At 42.8% G+C, this 23714-nt stretch overlaps 1 protein-coding gene across 1 annotated transcript in view; it reads left to right on the forward strand.

The window, feature by feature from the left end:
• Nucleotides 1-23714, forward strand: part of LOC150088292 (uncharacterized) — a 66975-nt gene that overhangs the window by 25304 nt on the left and 17957 nt on the right. The window contains exon 3 of the mRNA XM_090370684.1: nucleotides 12774-12876. Within this exon, the coding sequence (XP_090226810.1) occupies nucleotides 12774-12876 (103 nt within the window). The remainder of the gene's footprint in view (nucleotides 1-12773; nucleotides 12877-23714) is intronic.

Here is a 23714-nt window from a genome sequence, read left to right on the forward strand (position 1 = left end):
CTGAGCTGGATCTTTTCAGTAAACCTGCCACTAATATGTGTGTCGAACGGTCGTCGTATATTACTTTCCTTCCTCTGGCATCTGTAGATAGTGTAGGCCCGATCGAATTCTATATTCCGGGGACTTCGGAAGAGTATCTAGACCTCGGGAAAAGTTATTTGCGGTTGAAGGTGCGAATCACCAGAAGCGATGGAAAAGATCTGGAAGAAAATGATAAAGTAGGAGTCGTTAACAATTTCTTTCACTCTCTATTCAGTCAAGTCGATCTCTTTGTACAAGACAAACTGATTAACCCATCATCGAATACGTACCCTTATCGTGCATACCTGGAAACACTTCTTAACTATGGACGGGAAGCCAAGAATTCGCAACTGACAACTGAGATGTACGTCAAAGATCAGTACACCGATGTTAAACAGATGTTCGAGAAGGACGACAGTGGTATGTACCAACGATTGAAATTCTTCTCAAAATCGAAAACTGCAGAGATGTTAGGAAGACTTCGACTCGATCTGTGTCACCAATCTAAATACATAGTGAATAACGTCTCCCTCCGTTTACGACTGGTAAGAAGTTCCCCCGAATTTTGTTTGCTTTCCAACGATTCGTCGACTGCCAAGTTGAACATTATGGAAGCAACGTTATTCGTACGTAAAGTGAAATTGAATCCTCAGATTCAACTAGCACACATCAATGTTTTAGAGAAGAACCCGATCGTGTACCCTATTAATCGCGTGAACGTGACATACTTTTCTATTCCCAAAGGAATGGTAGATTCCACACGTGATAATATATTCCTAGGACAAATTCCATCGCGCGTGATTGTGGGTTTGGTGTCGAGTGAAGGTTTCAATGGATCGTACTCTCGTAATCCTTTTAACTTCTCTCACTTCAACCTGTGTTACTTACAAGTGACTGCCGATGGCATTCAGTACCCGTCAATACCTCTGACTCCCGACTTCAAGACAGGACAGTATACGAGATCGTATCTGTCACTCTTCTCTTCATTAAATAAATGGACGGAAGACACCGGAAACGATTTGTCATATTCCGAGTATCCACTCGGTAATGTATTGTACGGTTTTGATTTATCGCCAGACGAAAACGCGATTGGTGCACACATTAGTGCTCTGAAACGGGGGAGCGTACGTCTCGAACTGAAATTTTCATCACCATTGCCTGAAAACGTCACGTGCGTCTTGTACAGTGAATTCGAGAACGTGGTTTCGCTGACAAAAGACAGGTCGGTTCTTCTGGATTATGAACACTGAAGAAATAGCACGTTTGTTGGAAAGTGTTGTTAAAGATTACCCCATAAGTGTATGTGCTCGCGACGAACTGGCTACGAACATTCTTAGTAAACCGTTTCTTCTAGTCGTCAACACCGATCCATCCGACAGACCAGGAACCCATTGGATAGCTATTTACCTCGGAGAAGAAGAAGAAGCCGATTACTTCGACACGTTTGCCCGCCCCCCGCCCGAAGATTTTGTGGCGTTTCTGAAAAGGCAAAGTCGCAAGTGGACTCATAACAAGACTGTAATACAACATCGGGAATCTATAGCTTGTGGACTGCATTGTGTTTTCTTTTTAACCCATAGATGTCGCGGTATTACTATGAGACAGATTGTTAACGAATGTTATTGTAAAAATTTGTGGGGCAATGATATCATTGCTACTTTAGATGTAATCGATCACTTAAATAAACAAATTTAAAAAAAAAAAAAATTGTGTACTCACATACTTATCCACTGTATTTTCTTTCCTCTCAAGCGACGGGGAGACGTCAGAATCGACGGCTTCTTCCTTGCACGTTTGGGCGCGCGCTTTTCCCTGGCCGCCGCGGGAGGGAGCACGAGGGCCTCCTCCGGAGGCCCGCTTTTCTTCTTCAGTCCCAGAAAAGCCTGCAATGTTTGAAGGTAGGCCTTCACCTTGGATTCGATCGACATGTCCTGTCTCTTCAGAATCTCGGACATCTCTTCGTCCAGAGAAATCATCCGTTGGTGTTCTGGTGGTGCCAGTAGTAAATATTTTTTGAACGAGTCGTTCATTTTCTTATTAGCGATGTTATCAGTGGAATTATCAGACTGCCCAGTAAGGGAAACAGTGCACCTCCCTGTTGGGTAATAAGTCTCCGTCGCCTTGTGAAGGGAACTGTTTTATCCGCTAGAACACGTAACAGCTTCTTTTTGCGCTGCAGTCTACGAAGTTCTTGTGGAGTGATTGGTATGTTACCTCTTAGTAAATTCTTACACAGTTCGCACAAAACAGTGACCTGAGAGTGCGATGTCTGTCTCAAAATTGTATTTGCTTGCTTGGGGCTGGCACCAGACAAAAACCTGATGAAGTCACTATGTTTTCGGAGTCTTTTAGCCATGAAGGTACATAAGTAATTGACGGGCCGTCCTCCGGTAATATGCACGAGCGCAGACGTAATTGTTCTGGTGTATCTTGTCGAAAGTCCAGTAATAAATATGAGAACGGTTTTTCTGTGGCCTCCTTATAAATATCGACTAGAACACTCGAACGCCCTGGAAATACTTGCGAGGCTAAGTGAGATATTTGTCGGGAATCTCTGGGATTTTTAAAAACGATTAAATAGTGTGAGTTAAGACTGATGGTCCGATATTGACTACCCTGACAGAAAAAATTTTGGGAGAGAAGACAGATACTTGTATTCCTGTGATGGCTTCCTTTAATGAATATTTCAGCGATTTCGGAACTGTCTTTTGCAGCGTGTAGGAGATCGTCGATTATGATTAGATTTCTGACATGTCTATCGACTTCGGGCAGTTTCAAGCCTTTTACGAATTCAACCTGCGGAAACTGTAAGAACCGATCCTGCTCTTCAGAGTAGCAGTAAATTATTCTCTCCGGAGGGGGTGAAATTAACTGTTTGCTGTTTTTAATAAGGGACAGAATGAAGGTTGTTTTACCGCTTTGAGTACCACCGGCCGCGACACATGTGAAGGGGTGGATAAACGAACACATAGTGACAGTGTTATAACCGACGAATCATTTTTGATTGTGTTTTTCACGGAAGTATCCATATGGGAATGTACGGCTGTCCTCTCCAACTATGCGCTTCTTAAATGTGAAACCATACCGCCTAGTTAACGATGTATGGAGTAGCTTACACTGCCATTTGTCACGTTTCACGTTGAACGGTACAGGAAAGAGGCCCAGCACCACCTTTATTTGATATGTTTATAAGAACCAGATCGATTGTGAGAGAGTCTGTTATCAGAAAGTCACTTCGCGACTGATCTACACTGAAAAACGCATCCATAATTCTATCTATTGTCAGTTCTGATATCTTCATAAATGGAAGATTAATCGGTGTTTTTAGGGAGTCGGCGTTTACACATAAACGAACATGGCTAAATTCTCCTCCCTTGTTTACTTGTCCTATAATTAGTTTAAACATTTGTTTGAACAAAAGAAAAAATTGTTCCCCTGCAAGCAAATGTAAGTCTCGGTATTTGCACTTGTACGTTTTATACATAGTTTTATATTTAGAGGAATACTTCTCTGGCTCTTCACTGATTTCGTAGAATCGTTCGTATGTTTCGTCACCACCACCAATTTGAATCTGAAAAGAAATGAAAAAAAAAAAAAATACTTAACGTTTTTGGAATTCGGATTGTAATTCTGCATATGAGATTCTGAATAAGACTTACAGGTCCTTCGTTTGATCCTCCTGCCCTCCCCTCGACACGAGGAGACAATGAAAAGAATTCTGCATTCTGAAAATGAATATTAAGCATTGTTATAAAACTGCATTTTTATCCCGTTTAAAAATAAAGAGGGATAATATAGGAAGAAAGTCACTCACCTCAGTATACAGTACAGTATTCGTATACAATATTTCAGCTTCAATAACTTCTGCAAGACGGACAGCTTCACACTCCAGTGAACTATCATCACACATGTCCATTTTTTTTTTTTCGGTAACGATTCTGTGACTGTGGTCGCTTTTAAAGGCTCTCCAGTAGCTTTATGACATTCTCAGTCATTGATCCTACTATTTCGTCAAAACGAAACTTGTTCGGAAATACTACAGACATCCTGTAAGTGGGTTTTAAGGTCAAAAGGAAAATAGTTTGTCATTCTGTAAGAGCTCCTAATTAGATAATTTCCAATGACACACTTCTTCTTGAGTAATATTCTTAGTCCATATCTGGGTTGAAGGTTGTTTTATTGGGCAATTTCCGATGACACACTTCTTCTTGAGTAATATTATTAGTCACATATCTGGGTTGGGACTGCTTTATATATGACTGTTATACGTTACATTTGCCATTTTTCAGCAACTGCTAAGATGAGTACCGCTCCAAAGAAGAACTATGTGTTTTTTCGTCGCCTCAGTTCACGCACTATTCTACGAGTTCTCCTGCTTGATTTCGAAGTATCGATCGTTTTGGAATGCGCTTCGAGTTATCTAAAACTAACGGTAGATCAGTGGAGTAAGATAGCGTTAAAATGGCCTGAAGTATTACTATTAGTTCGGGGTCGTGCACATGAAACTATTACATTTACAGATGGCTTGGAGATTGAGACAGATGCTGGTCGTGCTACGATTACCAATGGTGAGCTGTGTGATTTTAATCTCGACTTGGATGAATGTGAGTCTCTTTCACAAAAAATACTCTATGTTGACGATTTTGTATCTGTGCTTGGGAACGAAGCTAAACTATTCACGCTGATGCAAGAATCAGTGATGGAAGTACTACACACAGCTCGCGAATGTTTACGACTGCGTCGACAGTTCACCACCACCAGTGATATCACATTTCAAGAAGCCTACGAGTATATGGTTCGACATCTGATTCCGTATAACGTTGTAACAGACTTTACGGCTAGATGTACTTTGCAGCAGAAAGAACCAGAAATTAATCCTTATAATATTCTGCAGGCAGTAGTTGGAATGATATCAGAGTTAAGGAAGCGTTATATTGAACGTTATGCTCATTTATTCCCATTTCATTGAACTGTGTCTTTTGATTGCTTGTGTTCTCGAAATGTTACTGTTTTGTTCATAGATGTACCTTTTTAAAAATGGTCATTAAAAAGCAGAAATTTTCTTTGATGTTTGAGTTTTTTGATTTTAGGAAAAGTGTCAATTAAATGGTTTGTCATCATCCTGATAGTGATTATTATTATCTCGGAGCCGCAGCGTGAAGATAGGAGTATGGACTGTTTCCACACATCTGAAAATGTTACTGTTTGTTCATAGATGTACCTTTTTAAAAATTGTTCATTAAAAAGCAGAAGTTTTCTTTGGTGTTTGAGTTTTTGATTTTAGGAAACGAGTCAATAAAACGGTTAACACACATAAGTTAAGACAATAATAAAGAGTTACAATAATAATAAAAAGGCTCAAATTAAAAAAAATGTATCTTCATATTGAATCTCTAAGGAAACGAACCTATAAAAGTTTTACTCACACACAAGAAAAAAAGACTCAGGTGGCTTAGTTAATAAACACTATGACAAGACAATGAGTTTTCTTTTTATCAAAGGATCAATAAAGGTTTAAATCTATGAGAAGACACTGCGAAAGAAAATATTTTTTGTCACTTTTAAAAATAAAGTGTCTCATACTGCGACATTACACAATTAACACAAATATTCCGATGACATTATTTGATATGTTTATCGCTTCAGTAAATAAAAAGTGATGGAGGAAGTCATCATGCTGGGACATTACACAATTAACACAAATATTCCTACAAGAATGCGTGTTATTCTTCTGGAATTATACAGTTGGGTGGAATTGAAAATGTATTTTCTTTTTATCAAAGGCTGAAATTTTCTTTGGTGTTTGAGTTTTGGATATTAGGAAATGTGTCAATAAAAAGGTTTACGCACAACTTAAGAAGATATACTGTAATAAAATGTATTTTCAAAAAGGTTTACATACACACAAGAAAAGACTCAGGTATGATAAAAAATTAAAAGAGAGAAATATACGTGGTGCCATCTAGGGACAAAAATACGAACTACAAAAAACCCGGTAAGCAGGTGGCGCCATCTAGGGAGAGAAATGAGAACTAAATATCATTTTCACACCTGTACTTGGAGTATAGTATGCAATTGAGTTTAAATTCCTCCAGGTATTATGCAATTGAGTTTAAAACCATTTAGACTTTATGTAAATGTGTTTGAACCCCCAACATATCTACTCATTTACACTCCAGGACTTGGGTTCCCCAGTGGCAAAGCTCAATGGTAAGGAATGTCCAGGTATTGACATGATGGAGATTACAGTCATAGTTAAATGTTTTGAAGTTTTTCCACAAATTCTTTTAAATTTGATGAATAAGTGGTTACTCGAAGGGATATTCCCATCTTTAGGAGAGCTATTTTCCAATGGAAAATAGCTCTCCTAAAGATGCTGCATAAACCTGGGAAATCAACATCAGACCCTTAGGCCTACAGACCTATTTCGCTTTTAGCCAACCTGGGAAAGTTGTTTGAAGGAATGTTAGACCCCAGAATCCAGAAAATGTTAGGAAAACAGTTATTACGTTCAGAAGCATAATACGACTTCAAGAAAGGGCGGCCAATTGAAGACGCTATAAATCTTCTGAACAACTGTCTCCAACTCACCTGATGAATATGTACTTGCTGTGTTTGTGGACTTTTAAGGCGCGTTTGACACTTTATGGTGGGAAAGCGCTCTCAGGTCCTTGAGATATGCAAACTGCGTTGCATACAGTGGAGTCCAACCTACGACCCAGGCGGAAAATGAACTAAAGCATCATTTCAGAGAGTCGCGCCACTGCTTGTATAGGCATGCAAGCGTCGACCTCGACTGTGTCAAACGTGTGCATGTTGTTCGGTGCAGTCATATGTACGCTAAATACAGGTATATACGTATCAATCTTTTCATATTGTGAAATTCTACTGTTTTGATATAATTTGTTCATTGTATTGAATTATTCTTAATTTGTATTGAATAAAAAATCATCCTTAAAAATTTTCCAAAAGGGGAAAGTCGATTTGGAGTGTCGTGTTTTTTATCAAAGGTGGACTGAAGACTATTTCTTCACTGAGTACGACGAAAAAGCGGTGTGTTTGGTGTGTAAGGAGACTGTGTGAGTTTTTAAAGAATATAATTTAAAACGCCACTATGATACCAAGCAGAAATCTTATGATCAACATAAAGTGTTGCGAAAAGAAGTGTTCAGAGTCACAAAACGAGTTAACAAAAAACAAACACACTGAAAACATAATTTATCTGTCATAAGTGCCAGTTGCACATTTGACCGCTTTTGAAAGTAAATCGTTCAGTGATGGTGAACTTGTTAAACATTGTTTGTTAAAAGTTGTGGAAGAAGAAATTTGTCCGGAGAAACGAACAATGGCACAAAACATTAGTTTGTCTGGACAAACATTATGCTAAAAGTAGAAGATATTGGAAAGAATTTGTTCAAACAAATTTTGGAAAAAAAAAAAAATTAAATATCTTAGTGTGGCAGTGGATGAAAGTAGTGATGTAAATCACAAAGTCCAACTCTTTATCTTCATACGTGGAATTAATGATAATTTTGTACCAGTTGAAGATTTAGCTGATCTACGGAGTATGTACAGAACAACTACAGATGAAAATCTTTTTGAAAAATTTTGCCAATCTATTGAAAAGTTAGGATTAAATATTAAAAATCTAGCATAGAGTCACAACTGACGGTTTAAAAAATATGATTTGTAAAAACATTGGGCTTATGGGTAGAATAACCAAGGAAATAATATCGGAGCTGAAACTCCAATTGGAATTCACTCCATGTGCATCAAGAAACTCTCTGTGCAATGTGCCCCGGCAGCATGGTGCAGCAAGTGGATTTCTCTACTATCCACTTGTCCATATTAGACTTAGAAAAGCAAAAAAGTAGAGGGAAAGTAATAGTAGGAGTGGAAGAAGAAAAGAAACGGTGTAGAAGAATGAAAGAAACAGTAACTCCTTCAACTCACACCACTCAAAAGCTCATCGAATAGGCAACGCTTCTTCAGTGGGGAAGACTGTTGTTACCTATTCTTGGAAACTCCGGACATCATCAGGCTTCCCCTGGTGACCGTTTCAGGGCTGTTTGGCCCTTCTTCGGTGGGTGGGTACCCTAGAGTGGAGTTATACTTCATAACTGTGTGGAGTTATATTTCCTATTGTGGAGTTATACTTCATAACTGTTTTGTCATCATTGCATCATTAGGGTACCTGCCCACCCACCCACCGAAGAAAGGCCAAACAGCCCTGAAACAGCACTAGAGGGAGCCAGATGATGATGTCCGGAGTTTCCAAGTATAGGTAACAACAGTCTTCCCCATTGGGGAAGCGTTGCCTATTCGAGGAGTTTATGAGTTTTTGAGTGTTGTGAGTTGAAGGAGTTATTGTCCCTTTCATTCTTCTACACCGTTTCTTTTCCTCTTCCACTCCTACTATTACTTTCCCTCTACTTTTTTTGCTTTTCTAAGTCTAATAGGGACAAATGGATAGTAGAGTTATTATCCCACACATATACAAAATAGCCCTGAAATGGTGCCATCTGGGTGGTGGTATAAGTAACTGTTGTTACTTATTCTCAGTGGATACCGCTGAGAATAAGTAACAACAGTCTTCTCCTTTGGTGAAGCGTTACTTATTCGAAGTAGTGCAATATCATGGCAACTCGTTGTGAAGGTATTCGCAATATGAGACATAACTTAAACTTTGCCGCCTTTGCATATTTTTGCTAATTCAGAGTTTAGCTGCGTACTAATATGATGCGTTTGCACTAACTTGTAGGTTGTCTAAATCTCTCACGGCCTTAACGTATATCAGTGTTTTCATTAATTTATTTTGATGAAATTTGCTGAACAAAAAATTTATTCCCGCATGCACCAACACGATCTCCAATGGATCTCCAACACATTATGAATGTGGTTATTTCAATTGTAAATTTTATACGATCACATGGTCTTAATCACCGTATGTTTCAAAAGTTTCTTTCAGAAATTGAAGCTGAATACGAAGATGCAATTTTACATAATTCAGTGAGATGGCTTAGTCGCGGCAAACTGTTATATCGTTTCTTTAAAACTGAGTCATGAAATCGATATTTTTATGACAGAAAAAGGAAAACCAACGAAACTATCAAATATGGAGTGAGTGGCTGTTGGATCTGAGTGGCTGTTGGATCTTACAATTCTTACAGCTATTTTTTTTAGTCATATAAATGCTCTTAATTTAAAACTACAAGGGAAAGGATTTGAATGGTGACATCAAATTATTTCAGAATAAGTTGTTATGCATCTGTATCATGGCAGCCAGTGCTATGTTGCATTTTTGAATAAAGACCCTCTGTACCGTTCTGTTTCCGTTATTGTGGTGGTGTTGTTTCCTTCATCAGTTCTGTACCTCACGAGTTCCTTTGGTATGCTTTTCCCATATCCAGGCCACTCTTATGAGAAGCTACAGGTGAAAACCTGACTGGTCCTTAAATTTTGCACACCAGTATAGTTGCAGGGTGCAGCTCTTCAAAATTTAATGTTGAAGGTAGCTCTTGATGTTCTGGATTATATGTACTGTTGTCTTCGCAGAGTTGCTGTTGTTTGAATTGTAATAGGGTCCATTGCTGATTGGGTAATTGTATCCAGGATGTTATTGACAGATCTGTCCCGTAAGGTTGTTATGCCTTGAGGGGGTTATTGTTGCTGTCTTTACCTCCTCTCTGGGGAGTTTATTGGTTGTGATTTTGTAGACCACTCCTCAAGGGTCAGTGTTTCTGGTGGTGGCTACTAGACTTTCCCATGATGTTTGCTTGCTTTTCCTGATGGTAGCTGTGTATATATTTCTGGCCTCTCTGTATTGCTGGCGGAGGGCGTCCACCTCCGTGGCAGGCCAGGACCGGCACGCTCGTTGGTAGGCTTTTCTTCGGGAATTGATCTCCTGCCGAATGCGCTGGAATTCTGCGCACCACCACGGAAGAGCATTGAAGTGGTTCAAAACGTTTCCTCCTAGGAATGGCGCAGTTGCTTGCTTCTGTAATTATATTTGTGACTTTTCGCTGGTAGGCATTAGAAACAGTGGAATGGTAGTTATTATCATGAAATCACAGTCAATAGTTATCATATGAAATCACAGTCAGTGAGTAGGTGGCAAGGAACTGAGGAGGCGGCCTCCAGGCAGCGCTCTGGGTTGAGGTATTTCGGGACTGTTAGATTTTTCATGGCCATAGTGATTGGGATGGGAAAGTCGAGAATCCGTGGAAACAGAGAAAGACGGGAGAATGGTCAGATTGGTGGACTCAATTAGTTTGTTAGCTATCTGAGCAGGATCATCAAAAGTTGAACTATCGATATCAAGTGGACCAATTTGATTCCTTCCTGTTGTTCTGGGAGATATGAGAAAGTTTCAGATACTACAATTAAATTAGTGAATCTCGAAAACTAAGCATTTGGAAAGGGTATTTATTAGACATTTAATATACACCGACGAGCCAAAACATTATGACCAGCGAGTCATTATGCAAATCGAAGCAACTGCAGATGAACTACGGCTCATGCTCGTAGTTCATGGCGCAACTCGCCGGTAATTGGGATGCTGGTGAGGGGAGTAATATGTCAAAACACACAGTACATCGAACTCTGCTGAAAATGGGGCTGCGCAGCCGCAGGCCGCTCTGAGTGCCATTGCTAACCACGGTTCATCGGCGACAGCGCCTACAATGGGCCCGCGAGCATTGAAACTGGACCTTGAGTGATTGAAATAAGGTTGTCTGGTCCGATGAATCACGTTTCCTGTTGCATCATGTGGACGGCCAGGTACGTGTGCGTCGTTTATGTGGGTAAGTGATGGCGCCTGGATGCACCGTGGCAAGAAAACAAGCTAGTCCAGTCATCCATGTGCTGGGAACTCTGAAGTGTACCACCTACATAAACATCATTGAATGGTGCATTATCCTGCTGTCTTTCAACAGGATAATGCGCCATGCCACCCTACACTGATTGTTCGAGACTGGTTCGCGGAACATGAGTAAGACTTCCAGGTATTGCCCTGGCATCCAAATTCCCCAGACACCAATCCCATCGAGCATCTGTGGTTTATGTTGGAACAGCAACTCCAATCTGCGGCATCACAACCACGGACCTTACAAGAGTTAAAAGATCTGCTGGTTACGTGTTGGTACCAGATACCACAAGACACATTTAGAAATCTTGTAGCGTCCATGTCTAGCCGGGTACGAGCTGTTTTGGCTGCACGTGGAGGACCAACATCATATTAGTTAGGTGGTCATAATGTTTTGGCTCATCGGTAATATATATATATATGCAATATATATATATATATATATATGCAATATATATATATATATATATATATATGCAATATATATATATATATATATATCCAGTTAATCCAGTTATCCGGTGCATCCAGTTAAACGTTTCAGAACTTCTAAGAGGGGTAGGGTACATCCTGACAACTCGAAATCATATAGCAATGTGGGGTCGGAAATGCTTTCCTGAAGCGGTGTTGTACACAGAAGCACCATAAAGAAAAGAGACCGTAAGTGAGAAATCGTTTTAATAATACATGAAAAGAAGCAAAAGGTACATGGATTAAAGTAAGTGTTCGAAGTTTCTTCCACGGGCTACAATGCACGCCTCACATCTCCGACGCATGGACATCCGAACATTCTGGAATACTCCAGGCAGCGTGTCCAGACACAGCAACCGGAGGATTATGCACCTCGTATTGCTTTCGCACAGTGGTACCTTGGAAAATGTGCTACAAATCCCCTTTTTCCTGCTGAAGTGTTGTTTTCCGATGAGGCATCCTTCACAAGGGAAGGAATTTTCAACACGCATAACGACCATATCTGGGCGGTCGAGAACCCGCATGCAATACGACGTCGTGCAGCACAGATTCGATTTTCGGTCAATGTATGGGCCGGTATTATGGGAGATCACCTCATCGGACCTTACCTGTTACCGTGTCGTCTAACCGGACCTATCTACTTGATCTTTCTGCAGCAAGTATTGCCACAACTTTTGAGAGATGAACAGATTTCTGCATCGACGCAACAGACAATGTGGTCCCAACACGATGGAGCCCCTGCCCATTATAGCGGAGATGTTCGTAACTACCTGGATGTCACATTTGGTCAACAGTGGATCGGACGTGGTGGTCCCGTGCGTTGGCCTGCTCGGTCACCCGACCTATCATGTCTTGATTTTTATTTCTGGGGTCATATGAAATCGCTAGTTTATGACACCCCTGTTGACAATGCTGAGGAGCTGGTTGCAAGAATCGCAGTAGCTGCCGAAGAAATTCGAAATTCGCCTGGAGTATTCCAGAATGTTCGGATGTCCATGCGTCGGAGATGTGAGGCGTGCATTGTAGCCCGTGGAAGAAACTTCGAACACTTACTTTAATCCATGTACCTTTTGCTTCTTTTCATGTATTATTAAAACGATTTCTCACTTACGATCTCTTTTCTTTATGGTGCTTCTGTGTACAACACCGCTTCAGGAAAGCATTTCCGACCCCACATTGCTATATGATTTCGAGTTGTCAGGATGTACCCTACCCCTCGTAGAAGTTCTGAAACGTTTAACTGAAACACCCTGTATATACATATATATATATATTTTTTTTTTTTTTTTGAAAATAAAGGTATTCTATTAAATACTTATAAATTCATAAAGATCTCTAAGAATTCATATATTTCTAGAGTGCTTTATGTGTTTGTAATGAATCATCCAGTTTTGTTTTCTGGTGTTTATTTACTTAGAAATCTCGGATTTGAATGAAAGAGGAACCTTTCAATTCCAGAACTGGTCAGAGAATTCACACAGCCAAGAGGAACACAGATGTACAAAGTCATTATGCAATCAGTAAGTATTCCGTATGTATAATATAGTAAGGTATTCCAAATCAGTTCCTTAATCATGACTTAAAAACATAGGGTCATTCTTTTTGTCAGTTGTTTCTATATGTGTCCTGTTTATATCATGACTACATTGGCCCAAGGAGTTTGCAATTAATTATTTTGCGAATAATATTATCATTAAACCTTATTTAACGATCACGTATCAGTCAACTGAATGACGTGTAGACCATCAATTCACAGATCTATACTGGAATAAAACATACATTTTATTCCAGTATAGATCTGTTTTGCTGGACGATATATTCACAATATAAACAGGTGGCACTTTGGTTCTTCTGTCACAGACATTCCTTAGACACTCGAGTCAAGTGGACCTAATTTCGGTAAAGTCTGGTCGGTCTCTGATACCCGAAAATCCTCTGTTTGTACCTTCAGGAGGGGTGGGATTGTTAGTAAGCCTGGGTATAACACCTAAACTATTATATTAGGGTCACTCGGTAATTTCTAACATACACCCATGTGTATCGTGACTGTAACTTGCGTGTGTTCTCTGGTCGATTTGCCTGTTTTGCTGGACGATAAAACCTCAGTATCTGGGGGGGGGGAGGAACCTTGCTATGTATGCTTGAGACCGACTAACTTAGCCACAGATTGAAAAAAGCTGATTAAAGTGCTTCGCGTCATCGACGGATTCGAACCCGAGCGTTTTCCACCCGGTGTGGGGAAAACACTGTGCTACCTGCGCAGACTGGGTATAATCCCCCATTTCCATTCATTCAGTTATTTATGTACATTTTCAAGATTTATACATCAATTTGTATATATGCAATTTTAAATATACATTCTCGTGTAAGAACATGTGTGTGTGTGTGTGTGTGTGTGTGTGTGTGTGTGTGTGTGTGTGTGTGTGTGTGTGTGTGTGTGTGTGTGTGTGTGTGTGTGTATTTGCGTTTCTGGGCGGCTCCTAGGCTAAAAACCCATCTCCAACTTGTCCTGTACTCTGTGTTGGTACAGGAACTCTGTTTAAAGTGTAAAGTGTGTTTAGGGCCAAACGGCACCTGGGGTTTCCCTTCCCCATCTCCACGTAGTTTACATTGCGGGTGAACCAGTTGACTGGAAAAGCCAGAGATTTAAAAGTATGGACTTTGTATATGTGTGATGCCTTGTACCGTTGTTCTTTTGGTCGTTTACCCGCCAGACCTCTACTGAGGTCCGACGTTGCTCCACTTTCGCCCCGTGGAGGCAGACCAGGTACTATATAGTTCACTCTGGCAGGTCCTGCACCTAATTTCCTGAGTTTCACCTAAAAAAAAAAAAAAAATTATGATCGCGTACGCATCCCGGCAAGCACAAGAAGTCCAAAATGTTTGGCGAAATTAATTTCGATTTGTTACTTTAGATTGTGTGGGGCGTGTTCACGTTGCTGTCAGGTAGAGTGGGGAGAAGGCTAAAGACTGGGGGTAGATAGATAGAAATATATTGAGCCGCAAGGGAAGGCAACTCCAGTTTAGAGTGGGGCATGCCCCCACCAGAGGGAAAAGAGGGATGGCAGCAGGGGGAGGAGACAGCGAAAGCGTCTCCTCCCCCCCGCCGGGAGAGGGAAAAATAGTAGGCCAGAGAAGTGGACTGGCCCAGATCGCCAATAGGGCGTGGATGCAAAGAGGCTGCAGGCTGGGGCAACAGGGTTGTGCCATCCGGGAACCCAGAAGGTCCAGCGAGGGTGTTTCCATTGAAGGTTTTGGTCTAGGTTTGGTAATGAGGAACTCTGTATAAGTGTAAATTGTGCAGTGTGTTATTGTCATAAGGCACCAGGGGTGCCTTTTCCGCGTTGCTTTCATTGTAGGTGAACCAGTTCGCTGGGGAATGCCAGAGATTTAAAAGTGTGAGGGACTTGTTCATGTGTAGTGTCGGGTACCATTGTTCATCTGGTCATTTAGCCACTAGACCCCTGCTGACTTGCCCCACTTACACCCCGTGGAGGCAGACCAGGAACCCAGTAGACTCAGTTTTACTCTGGCAGGTCCTGCCGCTTACTTTCCTGAGATTTCGGCGGCTAGGACCTTAAAATATATATATATATATATATATATATATATATATATATATATTTAAAAAAAAAAATAATAATAATAAAAAAAAATCCGTTAGGTTAGGTTAGTGACGATACACACATATATACACATGTACAATTACATACACATATGCGTTGGCGTAGGGGTATGATCGCTAAGGTTGTTATGCCGAATTATGGGCTCAAAGAATTTTTGGCACGCTAATATTGTTGTGTGGGGCTTTCGTTAGCGTAAAGATAGAGGTGGGGAGACAAAAGACTGGGGGGTGAGACACAGAAATATGGGACCAATAGGGTAGGTAGCCCCAGTTTTTGGTGAGGCATGCCCATGCCCCACCAGAGTAGAAGATGTAGGGTGGCGAGGAGGGGAGGGAACGAGGGTCGTCCCCGCCATCAGTCTGTTGGCAGTTATGCTGCTTTTTGTCTCTTCTCTGTTTTCAATGTCACTCATGGGGTAATTCCCGTCCTAACGCCTCTTCCAGTTGTCAGCGTTCCATTTGGTCGAGTCTGGTGTCCCGCGAATTTCCATTTTCTGTTTCATCTGGTAGTGTTTCTTGTCAGTCTCTGTGTTGATTGTTGTAGATTGCCATTTTCCTCCTGGCGAATAGATCCTGCACGAAGAGGGAGAGCGCCCTGTATTCTTCCTCTGAGTCCAGGAAGTAGGACCGCAATCCCTTCGGAAGGTATCTGATTCTTGTTATGAGAATCCTTCTGAGGTCCTCATATTGTGGACATTCATATGCTATGTACAGCTAGGATCGTCGGTGAGACTCAGCCAAAAAAGTTTTTCATTGTAGGGGCCATGTCCTGTTAACAGTGTTGTCATGTGTTATCCTGGGAAGTACCACACCGGTTGTTTTGGATATATCTTGCGGATGTCCGGTAGGAATTTTTTTGTCACTTCACCCTTGGTGGTCTCAGTCCACCTTCTCTGCCAAAGGTTTAGGAGGTGGGTCTGTAACCTGACTTTTTCATTCTTTAGGCTGTTCGCCGGATCAGTCGTGTAGCCCTGGTGGGTGGCAGCCACTCCCCTGGACAGCAGGAACAGCAACCCTGCCTGGATAACCTCCATATCCTAGGTGAGTACTCCGACAAACACCTGCAGTGCTGGGGTGCTTACTGTACTGCAAGCTCGCGTTATTGTGAGTAATATGGTGCTTTCGATCGTCTCAAGTGTTCTTCTGTTCACAACCAGTGCCGCTTTGGGAAACCACACCGCTGCTGCATAGGTGATTGCTGTTAGGAAAGTTGTTTTGTAGTATATTGACAGGGTTCTCTTTTTGAGAAGTCCTTCTTTGTGATCCTAGCTGCATCCCAGAGTATCCCCTGATTTTTCTCCGGATGTATTCCAGGTGCTGCTGGAAAGACAAGTTATTAACCAGGATTACGCCTAAGTACTTTAGCTCGCTCGCGAATTTTATGGTGACATTTTCAATTTTTATTTGCGGGGGCCGCCGCAATTGTAGTTTCCCTTTGAGGAGGATTGATGAGGTCTTTTCTGGTAAAATTCTTAATTGGTTTTTGAAAGCCCACTGTTATAGCCACTGTAGTACCCGGTTTTTCAACGCCTCCAGTTGGGCCCTGGAACCCGCCTCCACTGTCAAAGTAAGGTCATCTGCGAACCCATGCGCCCTCACGGGTCCGAGGTCTATTTCCAGGAACTCATCGAAGACCATGTTCCACAGGAGTGGCCCCAGAACAGACCATGCGGACATCCTCTGTGCACCTCTCTCGTAAGTTTCTGGTATTGCACGTTTATCTCCACTCTTCTTTGGGCTAGATAACTTTCGATGACTTTATACAAGTTTATCGGCACTCGAGCCTCCCTCAGCCTCGCCAGGACGCTTGGCCACCAAAGTGAGTCAAACGCCCCGGCAAAATCAACGGAGATGAGCAGCAAGTACTTTTGTCTGCAGTCCTGCATTATCTAGAGCAGGTTCCCCAGTGCATCCACAGTTGAGGTCCTCGGTCTGAAGCCATACTGGTTTGTGGTTTGGAGGCCTGCTGTTTCATAGTGATTTGTTATTCTTTTATGGAGCAATCTTTCAAACAGCTTGCTGGCCACTGGGAGCAGTGCAATCGGTCGATAGGCCTCGGGGTTTTCTGGATTATTTGTAGGATTTTTTAGTATTAATTTTAGGTTAGCTATTTTCCATGTAGTTGGGAATATGCCTGTTTCTAAGCATCTATTGTATAATGTGAGGAGTAATTGTGGCTGAAATTCCACTGTTTTCTTCAATATTTCGGGCTCGATGAGATCAAGGCCTGGGTATTTCTTGTTTTTGATTCGACATGCAGCCTCCCCGAGTTCATCCGGGGTAAAAGGGGGGGGGGGTTCTATCTCTAGACTGTTGTAGTTGTTGTTGTGTTTCACATATGTGTTGCTGTGCTGGTAAGATTGACATTTATAGTTTTAGGAATATTGCATCTAGGATGTTATTTATCGACTGCTCCCAAGTGGTGGTATGATTTCCATGCTAGGTTCTGGTGGTAGCAGTCACCTCTCCCCCTGGGAAGTTTATTGGTAGTTACCTTATAGACTACTCCCAAGGGGTCAGTGTTTCCGGTTGTGGAGACTAGGAGCTCCCAAGCTTGTCTTTTGCTTTTCTTGATGGCTTCTGTAAATTGGTTTCTGGCTTGTTTATATCTCAATTATACTGCGGTTGCCACGCAAATACCCTGCACTTGACTTGGGGGGCTTGTGTGACAACGAAATCTATACCCCTTTGTGTGACAACGAAATGTATACCCCCTTGTGTGACAACGGAATGTGTAGTATTCCCCTCCGGCGCAGGGATTAATGAGTTGACATCTACTCCTTCAGCTGTGACTTTGACTGCTGCATTTCACTAATTCCATCTGAAGGCACTATACAGAGTTATTCGGCGTCCCCCCCCACCTGCCAGTGGGGAAGAGCCCAAAACTTCGCCCGTTGATTATAGGGGAACTAATATACCCACGGACTTGTGGTTTGAATCCTTTAGCAGCTCTTGGAGCCTCCAATAAAGTTATACAACTAGGAACTGCTAATTCGGACAACCTCGTTAATCCGGAAACCTTACAAAATGGAAAATGAAATTGTGGAAATAACCCCAAATGACTCACAAAGCCAATCTGAGGAAGTCATGATGGAACAAACTCCAATTAAAAGAGTTGATGACCCTGAAGAACAAAGACAGGAGACAACAAAATGGAAGAATAGAAGAAGAGTGGGCCTAAAATTGGACCGAGAAACGGACAGCACTAGCAAGGCCAAGGAACCGCCAGAGCTGCACAAAGGCATCGAAGACCAAAGGCAGGGGGACAAAAAAACCTCCATTGGACTACCCTTCCCCAGGGGACAGTCCTGGAACAGGCCTTAATCTTACGAACAGAGTTAGAGACCATTATGAAAGACAATAGCAGTAGAATATCCTCCATGCTAAGAGCAGAGATTGTCCTAGGATGGACAAAACTGGAAATAATACTGCTTAAAACAAATGAGGAGCACCAGAAAGCGATTGCAGTTCTGGAGGTCCTCCGCGCAGATAGTGGAAACCAAATGCCACAGCGCGCCCCATCCTACTCACAGGCGCTGAAGACACCGGGCACAGCTATAGCTACAAATGAAGCTGACCAGGCATAGTCAAAGAGGAAAACCCTCTTAAAAACTCCAAACCTAGTAATTGTATGACCAAAGAACGGGAAGCAAGAAACAATAAGCGAGGTTATCAAAGCTAAAATCATGGAAATCATGAAAGAAGACCTTAAAAGAACACGGATAAAGGCAATTAGAAAGATGAGGAGCACCGGAATCGCCACTGAGACGGAGACTAAAGGAGAAATACAAGCGATCATGCAAAACCCCAAGCTGGCAACTCTGGGACTGCAGGCGGAACCCCCTACAAGGAGGGGCCCAACGGCGATCATATTTGGTCTACCCAAGGACATTGGCCCGTAAGACCTAGTAGAGGAAATCTATGAGAGAAACCTACAGGAGATTATGCCAGACCGGGAGTGTAAGGAACCTATAACCCCGAGGTACTCGACTATGTCCAGAGATAATAATGCTCGAAATTGGGTTGTGGAATTCACACCAGATGCATGGCGGACTGTGAGGGACCTGACCCGACTTATGTGCAATGGAGCTCACATAGATTCAAGGACATGTGGTGGCATGTGTGCATGTGTGCATGTGTGCCGAAATGTTTCAGGTGTCTGAATTTTGGCCACACCACCACACGTGTGTGTGTGCAGAAGGCTCTGACCTGCGGACACTGTACGGAAAAGGGGCACGAGTTCAGAAACTGCCCAAATAAGAGCAACATCCCTACATGCGCGAACTGCAAAAGACAAAAAATGGATGCAAACCACTCAGTAAGAGATTCAAAGTGCCCATGTTATATTAAAGCTAAAGGAATATACCAAATCAGAACCGATTATGGGGACAAGCTGTAAAAAAAATTATAACTGCACAGAGGTTAAGGTTTTCCAGCACAATGCGCAGAGGGCTAAAGCGGTTGCCGACCAGCTGAGACTGAAGGCCGATGAGGAGGGGGCTGATATCCTTCTAATTCAGGAGCCATACACTCATGGTAAAAAAAAGTAAGAGGCTACCCTTTATCCTACAAGCTCATCCAAAATGATGGAGACACCCCATGGGCAGCAATAATAGTGCGAAACCCTAACATAACGGTGACAAAGGTCGGACAGCTCTATTCGTCGTGGGCAGTCTGTGCCCACGTGATCTCGCCAATTGGGGACTTCTTTATGGTCTCTTTGTACTGCCGACCGGGACAGGATATCACTCCGGCTACGAACTACCTGCAGCACCTCCTAGAGATATTACCAGAACAAAAAATAAACATTGGATCGGACGTCAACTGCAGATCATCTACATGGCACAGCACCACAGAGGATAGAAGAGGGACCCACAACGGGGAGCTCCTGGAAGACTTCCTCTCTGGATCACGGCTGACTGTCTTAAACAAATCGAATCAGCTCTTAAACTTTAGCAACCTACAGTGAGTAGAAGGCGACGATTGATATCTCACTCGCCACAACCAATTTGGCCTCACATGTCGCAGACTGGAGGGTATAGAACTCCTGGACCACTTGGTAATCACTTTCCGTATCAAAATAAACCTTGCCAGAATTTCATTAACTAAGCATCAGCTCAATAGGTTCGCCATCAACAAAGCTGATTGGAACCTCTTTGAAGAAACGCTCACTGAAGCAATCCACTCTAGATATCAAGAAATCCAAGTGGAGACTGAGCCGGATGCCCAGCAACAAAAGACTACGGATCTCATAACAAATGCCACTCAAATTGCAATAAAAAGAAAAAAATCCTATGCCCGGAGCGGTCCCATGGTTGTCCCTGGAGCTACAGGAATCGAGGATGGAGGTAGCAAGAGGAAGAAGAAAGGACTTCCAGCGAGCCTGCAGAACGTGGCCGGCGCATGAGGTTGAAGCACTAAAACAACTATATAGGACAGCAAGAAACCAGTATACAGACAAGATTCAGAGAAGTAAAAGAAACGCATGCGAACAAATAGTGAAAACAATGGGAAACAACGACCCCTGGGGAGTGGTGTACAAGGTCACTACAAACAAACTCCCTAGAGGCGAGGTACTCACAACAACAAGAACTCCCCAAGGCCAGTTAACCACTACATGGGAACAATCGATAAACAATATTCTGGGTACTATCTACAGGGAGCAAGTGGCGCCAAGAACTGAACAACAGCGAGAAGTGTGCAAACAGAATGATAACTATGATCCAGAAGCACAGGAAACCCCCCCCCTTCACCTTGGAAGAGCTGCAGCAGGTGGCAGCAAGGATTAGAAACAGAAAGTGCCCTGGCACAGACCAGATGGAACCTGAGATCGTCATGTGAGTGGTTGAATTGGCACCCAACCTACTGCTGCACCTATATAACTGCTTTCTGAAAGCGGTATACTTCCCAAAACAGTGGAGGACAACTAGCCTAAAATTAATCCTCAAAACTTCTGGCAAGAACCCTGAACAACCAGAATCATACAGGTCAATAGCGCACCTAACCGTGGCAAGTAAACTCTAGGAAAGACTTCTACACAAGCGACTACAGCAACACTATACAGCAGCGGACTTAAATGCAACAAACAAATATGGCTTGAAGCCTGGATCCTCCACAACAGACGCCGTGAGGAATCTCCTCATTGCAGTGGAAGAATGCCAAAGCAAATACTTCCTGGCCATTTCGGTGGACTTTGCCGGGGCGTTCGACTCCCTCTGGTAGCCTAGCGTCCTTGGGAGACTCCGACAGGCGCAAACTCCAACAAACCTCTTTCATGCCATCAGCTCCTACCTCTCACAGCAAAAGATAGGTCATAACCCCTTACCAAAGATTAGTCAGAGAAGTACACAGAGGATGCCCGCAAGGGTCAGTTTTGGGCCCACTGTTGTGGAATTTTGTCTTTGATGAGTTCCTGCGTATCGACATGGGAGACGTCAAGTCACAGGCATTCGCCGACGACCTAATATTGACAGTGGCGGCTAACTCCAGCGCCCAGTTGGAAATAGCAGCAAACAGAGCCCTCATCACTCTACAGGAACAGACAGAAGCGAAATACCTGGTAATATCGCCCACCAAAACAACATCTATACTCCTCAGGGGCACCCTTGATCCAAGAAGACCCCCACAGATAAAAATAAACGGAGCCACAATCAGGTTCGCCACCGAAATGAGATATCTTGGCATAATCCTCTACACAAAGCTCACGTTCAGGCCACACCTCATACAACTCTGAAAGAAAATTAGAAACTATGCTGCCATGGTAGCCGGAGTCACGCGACGAGACTGGGGACTAATCAAAAGAACACTGGCTCTTTATTACAAAGCCACTTTTATCCCCATAGTCACATACGCAGCTGCCACATTCTACCACAAAATGACTACTGTAGCCAACAAAAGGATCCTGAACTCAATACAACGGTCAAGATTGTTGAAAATAGCGCGAGCTTGTAATACAGTCAGCACAGAGGCGCTCCAGATTCTGGCAGCAGTCTTGCCGCTGGATCTGGAAATCCTTAGAAGTGGCCTGACATATTACATAATGAAAGGGATTACCATTACCTTCTTGGGGCATACAATAGAACAGGAAAACGGAGAAAAACAAGAGAAAGCAAGAACGCAGGCACACCTGAAACAAACGTGGCAGACCAGATGGTCCACCTCGCACAAGGGCGAGGTAACGAGGAAATTCATCCGCCTTGTAGAAAAAACCTACCCGAAGTCATCTGCGTGGCTCCACCCGGGCCTCTACACAACTTTCATGCTGACTGGCCACGGGCCCTTTAATGATAAACTCGCCGCTCTGGGTATACTCCAAGATCCAAACTGTCCTTGTGGAGAAAGAGAAAGCTGGAAACATCTGATGTACCAGTGTCCCATATATGAGGACCTGCGGGTATCTTCATAACGAGACTAAGATTCATACCCCAACAGCAAGAACATCACCTATTTTATTCAAGGGATGAATACCAAATCCTGTCCAGATTTGCCTGGGACCTCTTCACAAGAAGAAGAACTCGAAATGCGATCAGGAACTGACGAGAAGATCCACTGAAGAGAATGTCGTAAGCAAACCCACACAAGGACAAGACATCCCAAGAGACATTGAGTATGACTCTCAACTACAATGATCAATCCTCCTGAGCACTCAAAGACAAATTGAGATAACCCGACCTAGCCAAACAACGATGGTGGACGCAGCACCTGGCTGACAGTGATTTGCCATCAGCTGAGATAAAAAAAGAACCAATCTCCCCAAAGAAAACACCTAAAGCAGGAATAAGAAAACACAAGTACGGGGCTGGCCCCATAAATGATGCAATTAGAAACGACAAAACAAAGTGCAGCTTAATTGCCAAATGCCATATGGCGACCTGAAGAGGGCATCCTAGACCCCTTCATCTTTAAATTACATTTCCCTGGGGGGAAGGGAGGGGACGGGTTTTTCCCCTCGTCTCCTCGCCACCCCCACTTTTCCTCTCTAGTGGTGCATGGGCCTGCCCCACTGAAACCTGGGGCCACCTTCTCTATTGGCCCCACACTTCTGCCTTTCTCTCCCCATTATTCACTCTCCCTCCCCTCTCCATCTGCACGCTAGCGAAAACCCCACACACTTAAATTTAAGCATTTTAAATCACCTTTCGCCCATATTTTGGCCTTTTCAAATTCAAGCGACACCACCATTGCGCAATCGATTAGTTAATTTTTTTTATAGGTCCTAGCCGCCGAAATCTCAGGAAACTACGCGGCAGGACCTGCCAGAGTAAATGAGTCTACTGGGTTCCTGGTTTCGCAGTCATATCAAGTAGTTACGTCTGTGTTTTCATAGGTTAGTCATGATGTGGCAGGGAGCTTTGTCTTTCAAAGAATTCGCGGGCAAAGACGGTGAAAGACCAGTAATTATCTTCTTCTTGCAATATTATTTCTTCTCGGTTTCTTAGCAAGGAGTTGATGCATATATATAGCTGGCATCTGAGGTCCTCATAGTTGTCATAGTCATGGATAAGTCATTTCCTCCTGACTGCAGTTACAGCTTGGGTTGTCGGAGATTCCCAGCTCGTGGAGTTCCCCTCTGAAGAAGCCGTGTCCCATAAGAAGGAAGGTGGTGTGCAAGCCAGGGGAAAACCAGAATGGGGAGATAGGATATACCCTACTGACATCGGATATAAATTTTTTGGTGATTTGCCCTTTTGTGGTAAGATTCCATCTATTTTGCCAGATAGATTGCATATGTTC

This window comes from Mastigoproctus giganteus, chromosome 3 (assembly GCF_048544385.1).
Source record: "Mastigoproctus giganteus isolate SK-2022 chromosome 3, ASM4854438v1, whole genome shotgun sequence".
Taxonomy (NCBI): Eukaryota; Metazoa; Arthropoda; class Arachnida; order Uropygi; family Thelyphonidae; genus Mastigoproctus; species Mastigoproctus giganteus.